Source organism: Photinus pyralis, unplaced genomic scaffold (assembly GCF_008802855.1).
Source record: "Photinus pyralis isolate 1611_PpyrPB1 unplaced genomic scaffold, Ppyr1.3 Ppyr1.4_unclustered_Scaffold6229, whole genome shotgun sequence".
NCBI lineage: Eukaryota > Metazoa > Arthropoda > Insecta > Coleoptera > Lampyridae > Photinus > Photinus pyralis.
In genome coordinates, this window is record NW_022171924.1 from 598 (window position 1) to 7475 (window position 6878).

The 6878-nt window shown below is 36.8% G+C and overlaps 1 protein-coding gene across 1 annotated transcript; it reads left to right on the forward strand.

The window, feature by feature from the left end:
* The first annotated feature begins 400 nt into the window (after positions 1–400).
* Positions 401–3473, forward strand: LOC116182611 (protein FAM91A1-like). Its single transcript, XM_031503156.1, has 7 exons — positions 401–1182; positions 1231–1455; positions 1503–1688; positions 1738–2207; positions 2285–2391; positions 2582–2651; positions 3183–3473. Exons 1-7 carry the CDS (start codon positions 1032–1034, stop codon positions 3291–3293), a joined length of 1320 nt encoding a protein of 439 aa, XP_031359016.1. The 5' UTR covers positions 401–1031; the 3' UTR covers positions 3294–3473.
* The last annotated feature ends 3405 nt before the right edge of the window (positions 3474–6878 follow it).

The following is a 6878-nucleotide window of genomic DNA, read 5'->3' on the forward strand; positions in this document are numbered from 1 at the left end:
AGGGAGGGTCGTTTTCTCGGAAACGGCCGGTCGTGCTGATGCAAGTTATGAAGCACTAAGAGGCACTAACGAAGCACTAACGATCGCTACTTGTCCGGTCGTTAGTGCTTTCAACGAGGGTAGGAAGTCAGCACTACATAAGGGGGGGTCGTTTTTTTGGAAACGGTCGGTCGTGCTGATGCAAGTTATGGAGCACTAAGAGGCACTAACGAAGCACTAACGATATGATCATGTACCGTCGTTAGTGCTTTCAATGACCGTGCTAACTTCACGGACCTACAAATAAGAATAGGTTTGCTTTTTTTCTATATCTAGGCGATTAATTAATTGACGTTTGTTAATTTATAGGTTGACAGTCTCAAATCGTATCTAATTGGACAACCTTGGACAGACTCGTTTACCCTGAAACTCACATACCCAGGCAATGTCCTTGACCATATTTTCGTTACAATTAGCAGTCCATGTACTATATGGTCTAAGGTGTATAATCAATGGTAACACATTTAGGTATATTTAAAAGCGACCTCTACTGAGCATCAGTATAAACTTAAACATATACCGTTTAAAACTGTAAAATGACCCTTATGGATATATGCATTTGATATCAGTCTGTTTAATTGAACAGTGGAGTTACTCATTTGCTTTAATTTTTTGCAGCGACATCTAATGCATAATCCATAAGTGTACACGTACAGTTTGGATTAAGGTTCGACACTTTTATGGTTTGAAAACTCGGCAAAATCTTCACCAATAACTTTCTTTGCTTTTAACTAACACTCGGTTATCATTGATTGATTGATTTGAGTAATTACGCAACCTAATTAAGTATGTTATTAGTTATGTGTGGTATCACAGCATTTTATCGCCTTAAATTTGATTAAAAGTACAATTCTACAAAATAAAGCGATTTCTCGCGTGTTAATTTTACATAAATATGAATTAGGTATAGACCAACATGAACCATTATGTGTACCTAATGGTCTTTGTTGGTTAGCTACTGTATTAACACCAATTTTAGGCTATTAGTTTCAATGGCACCACTCAGCAGAGAAGTGCGACCTGTTTCACTACTATCTCCTCCACATTTGGGACCACCTGTACCTGAAGTAAATTCAATATGGTTTAAAATGTTTCTCTATCATATGACTGGATATGGACCACCTTCACTACTGCTAGTCAAAGGCGAGTTCCTTACTACCTGCGGTTCAATTGTAAGAGCTTTTCTTGTAGGTACCCAATTGAAGCAATTACCTCGAATGTTTTTGGGTTTTTCAAAGTTCTTGGTAATGGCTTGGTTACACGAACCCGCCGTTCTTCCTGTAGCAAATATCATGTATGTAAATGCGGCTTTACAGTACTCGCCAGTGCTACTGCAAGCGTACGGAGTGCATCAATCTGCTCAAGTTCACATTAAACCATTCCCGTTTGAAAAAGATACAAACATTATGTGCCATGGTAGGATTACAATATTGCATTTATCGTTTATGTAATTTCTTGTACAGGCGAAGGTGTCCACGCAATTCCGTGGGCTAAACATCCAGCTGTACAACGATTGTCTGGTCTTGTGGATCTAGAACAAAATTGTGGGTATCTAACCTTCGTTAATATTGGGGTGAGAGATCTAGGATGTCCGAACAGGGACCCCATCGTCCGCCTAGGACGGCAGAAAGTAAACCCTAATAATCCTGGTAAAATAGTCAATTTATCATAAATATATACTAATGCATTCATTTTAAGGGGTGGCAAAATTGCATAAAAGCAATGTAAAAAAAGCATCAGAACCAACAACGTTCGCAAACGAAAATTTTAGCTTTACAAATCGCTCTAACGAAATAAATCAAAATGAAATTGTAACTGACAACCCGGAAAAGCAACTACAATCACCCGTCGAGTCTCATTTCGCGGTTACACCCGTTCATAGCAGTGAAAGATCGTCTCCTGCAAATGGATTTATGCACCAAGATTCGACAGAACTCTTAAAGGAGGAATTAGATTTGTTGGATAAAGATACGATTCTTTCTCAAGAGGTCAAAGAAAAACCATTAAATCAAAGTATACAAAGCCTCTACTCGTTTGAGACTCTTTTAAGTCCAACAGATGAAAATATTAGTATGTTTTCGAGGCAGGGTGATTCTGACCCACCAAGTAATAAAGCAACTGATGAGAATAGCGTAAATAAGCCGGTTGAAGAAGAAGCAAATGGTGAGGTGTGTAGATGAAATTTGTGGAACACTAGTCTTTAGTTTATACGAAATGATTATTAAAGTTAGTTTTTTACATATAGATGTGGACTTTGTTGGACTGCCACTTTGGAATACCGTTATTTGATGCAGATGCCAATACGAAAATATGTGATGCCATTGTCTCAGGAGGATTATGTCACTCTTCTAGGTGAGTTTGAGGTTAAAATCACAAAACAAAGTGTATATGAAGGTTCATTTTTGGGAACATTATCTTGCGTATGCTTGCACTACTGTGGTTGCATGTCTCTACGCCCTCTGTGTAGTGTATTGTCAAACTTTCCATTTGAACCAAGAGTCGGAGAATTATAATGAAGTAATACTCAAAAAATTGATTTCAGTCTCACACACTTAACCGAATCTAGTCGAATGCTGGGAACATCTTTGTTAGAATTTATCTCTCAATGTCAGGTAAGTTTTTTTTTAATTTTTGAAAAACATCATGGACGCTATTCTTGACGTCACTCGAATTGGTTCGTATTTGTGTTAAAACTATGTATGAACATTCGCATACAAGTATCATTTACTATTCCCTCTGTAACGCTTGTCATTTCAATTAGAATGATATGTTTGGCAACGTAGAGTTTGCTAGTAGTAAATAGCTTCATAGTTTAGATTAGGAAAGAGTATGGATCATCATGGTGAATTGTGCAGGTTATGGATGCAAAATCCGGAGTGAGAAGGAGGATCCAGGAATTTCATTTCAGACATAAATATTGAAAATGTGCCTAATGCCGTTACCACGTATTTTCCTATTTTTCATCATAAAGCTTTTTCTTGGAATATTCTTTATTTAATATGTTAAAATTCATCGTTTTGGTTCAAAAAACGAATGATCTTGATAAATACATAGAGTCAAGAATAGGGCCCCTGTTCGTATGCACATGGCACTTACTTATCTGAGTATTTAAACTTGTCAATTTTAATAAGTGCCTCTTTCAGTATTATCCAGGTGAAAACATGGGCATAATAAAACGTGGCAGGCTCACCCCTCTTCCCAGGCACAATTTAATGTTTGACAATGGCAGAGTTTGTGAATGGGGTGGAAAATAATAGAGAAGACAAGAATATTTATATTTTCCATACTTATAGCTACAGTCAGTATTTACAAATTGTTTTATGTAGGTTATTTTAATTTTAAAATGTTGTTATATTTTAATTATGTTAAATATTGTATATATTGTATATTTCAATGTAGATAAGTAAGCTAAAATAGATGATTCTTATACTGAAGTTTAATTCATTATCCAAGGTGTCAGGTCAATGTTGTGTTTGGTCGATCACTATTTGTTAATTTGGTTGGATAGTTCCGTAGAATAATACACGTGAACCATCCTTAAATTTATGTCGTATGGTGTATGCAATTTTGGGTCTGATGCCCTTTTTTCCAAGCCACAATTTTTCGTGGCAGTGAAAACCGGAACTGAGATGGAATGCACTACAATTTGCTTATATAGTAAACGACAATTGTTCTAGAAAGATCGGGATGTTATTGAATCACATTCGCCTTCGCTCTTTATCGCCGATGACTAATCTTTCATGGCGCCTCGACGTCTATCGGGATTTCTGGAATATTCGCTACACTTCCCCCCCCCCCTTAAAACTGTTGCGTCGGCTGACCGTTGTAGCGGAGACACAGTCTTAGACAACTCGGGTTCCGTAACGCGAACTTGTGGCAGTACTAGCACGACGACCTCCTCCTTCATCTTCCATTCTTGAAGAAAAAGCAATCCATCGTCTTACAAATCGGTTGCGGGGTTCCTCTGGAGAACAAACCAATAATTCTACTCCGGTACCCCGGAATACCGCTTCCAGCATATTGCGCACAATGCGCCAGTCCACTTTAGAAATGCTAACTTGGTAACGCCATGCATTTGTAGTTCTCGTTCCAAGTGCTGTAGCGCATTCCAAAAAATCTTCGTAACTAGGCTTATCACAAGACCGGTCGTTTGTCTCGAGATAATAAACAAATTGTTCCTGCTCCTATAGGCCTCTACTGCAATACCATGGCTATTGCAACCATTATACAGGGTGGCCATTTGAAAACGAAACAGAGCCTATTTTGGGAACCTCAAAACATTAACGAAAAAATCCTCGGACCCGTCAATTTTTGATTCAAAGGAGAACAATTTTTTTGGTAGCTAAGGACAAAGCCCTAACGGGGGTGACGACCGCTCCTAATTTGCCTAGCCGATACAGGGGCTAATAAAAGTTAAAAACGTGTCAACATTTTCTTATGAAAAAATATGCTTGTAAATTAATTAGTTAAATAACAACAATTAATACAACAATAAATACAAAAAATGTTGTTATCGTACATTCTGAACTGTACTTTTTTTTGTTCTTTTTTTTTCTTTTTAATATCTGTAGGTGGCTATGACGAATGTTCCTTTTTCCTAAACGGTACTGTGAATCGTCACAACTGTCGCTATTGGGCTGATTCAAATCCCAGAATATTTCGTGAGGTGCATACACAATGTCCCGAAAAATTGAATGTTTGGGCTGGCATTTTTGGTAACCATATCGTAGGCCCCTTCTTTGTACCTGGCAATCTAACAGGAGAGATGTACCTGGAGTTATGAGAAAATACGATTCATCCAGCATTAGTGCAGATACTAGAAAATAACAACGAGTAGGTACTTGAAAAATCGTCTAGTATTTCAGCAAGATGGTGCGCCACCCCACTATGCTGCAAGGGTTCGTCAATATTTGGACCAAACGTTTCCAGGACAATGGATTGAAAGAAGAAGAGGAGCGAATGGCCTCCTCGTTCCCCGGACTTTCCGTTAGATTTTTTTAATGGTGACATTTAAAAATTAAAATTTATACTAGTCAGTCAACATCGCTAGAGAACTTGCGACAAAGAATAATTGATGAATGTCGTCAAATCACCCCAGAAGTTTTTGAAAATGTACGGGAGAGGTTTGAACAAAACCTGTATTATTGTATGGAAGTCGAAGGCCAACATTTTTAATATTTACTTGATTGATTTTAGCTTTAAGCACTTAAAATAAAATTGATTAAAATGAGTTATAATCTACATAAAAATACCTTCAAAATAAGGTATCACTCGACCCCCCATTCGATTTAAAATTTTGGGGGCAGTTGTCACCCCCGCTATGGCTTTGCCCTCAGGGGGGCGAAACTAGCAAAAAATAGTTCCCCCTTGGATGAAAAATTGACGGGTCCCAGGATTTTTTCGTAAATGTTTTGAGGTCCCCAAAATAGGCTCTGTTTCGTTTTCAAATGGCCACCCTGTAGGTCACAATACAGTAAAAATATGACAAAACCGTAGAGGCGGTAAATTACCACCTATGCTATAAAGTATAAAGTATACTTTAAAAGTATACCTTATTATGCTATAGTGGGGGACGTGCCCACATGAATGTTAATTGAACTAATTTAATGTTATAATTTACGCAAAATTTCTTGAACTCTACACATTGAAATTGTGGTCCATTGTCAGTTTTAAGAAAGGTTGGAATTCCAAATTTTGTAACGAAGGACCCGTTTTCCGCCTTGAAGTTTCATACCCGAAGTTATGACCACACTGTATATTTGTGAAGTTTGTTGAACACCCGGTCTCTAGAAGCGTTTTAAGTTGGCTTTCTCGGGCGCTTTTTACTAAGTAGTTTCTGAATTTGCTTATGTACTCTTTTCTATGTACATAGACCTAACCCAAGATAGATTTTGTTTTCTATGATCTCTTGGAGACGAGGAGTGAGCTTTATGCGTTTCCATTTTGTTGAATTGATGAATATTATGATAATTGCTTCAGATCACACCTACTAAGGGTGACTTTTTCCTGATATGGAGTCAGTTAATTCCCACATGGCGCAACACTGTCCAAAATACGTGAGCCTAAAACTATTTAATCATCTGCCCCACGACCTACAAGAACAGGAAACCTCAATCAACAAAATTTTTGATATATGGCAAATGGCCTCATCGTTAATCATCCTTTTTATTCAAATAGCCGAATATCTATGTTCTTCATTTTGACTGTGTTCCTATTGTTACAGTATTGTTTTATTTAAATTTGTAGATCTATTTATTATACATTTGACAGCTCATATTACTCTATGGAAAGCATATACGTATTATGCATGATCTAAGATGGAAAGAGGAAAATAAAAAGAATAAGAATAATTGAATAGCCTTGAATTTGCATAAAAGATTGTCCTCTCCCATGCCTACAGTTTACGACTGCGTGGCACAAGTATTATCCCATTGAGCAAATTTCAATATTTAAACGAGAATTTATTGTTGTAGCTTAAATAAATTAAAATAAAAGCATTCTGTCATTCTATCTTGCCATACTTCTACTGGACGTGGTAAAATCTTAATCGTAAATATCGCTTTTTTTTTACAGAAAAACACATCCTTTTGTTATGAAGGATAATGAGCTCTTAGTAAAAAGAAGGCATGGGATGTTAAAGATAAAATAGCTACTTTAAAGGAACTAAAGCAAAGAAATCTATAAAATCAGTTTATTTATCCAAAGTATATAGTACACGGATGTAATATTAACTAAGTCTACAAGTAAAATATTCTCGTTTACTCTGTAAGCATGCGACATGTAAACTAAATGATTAAAACTTAAATGTAAATAATAAGAGTGTAAGACTAATTAAAAGA

Bases quoted from the DNA above. Each gene is read 5' to 3' on its own strand.
- LOC116182611 (XM_031503156.1), top strand. From the start codon at position 1,032: ATGGCACCACTCAGCAGAGAAGTGCGACCTGTTTCACTACTATCTCCT. The intron at 1,183-1,230 runs GCGAGTTCCTTA...CTTTTCTTGTAG, and splicing joins TTCACTACTGCTAGTCAAAG to GTACCCAATTGAAGCAATTA. The intron at 1,689-1,737 runs GTAAAATAGTCA...ATTCATTTTAAG, and splicing joins AGTAAACCCTAATAATCCTG to GGGTGGCAAAATTGCATAAA.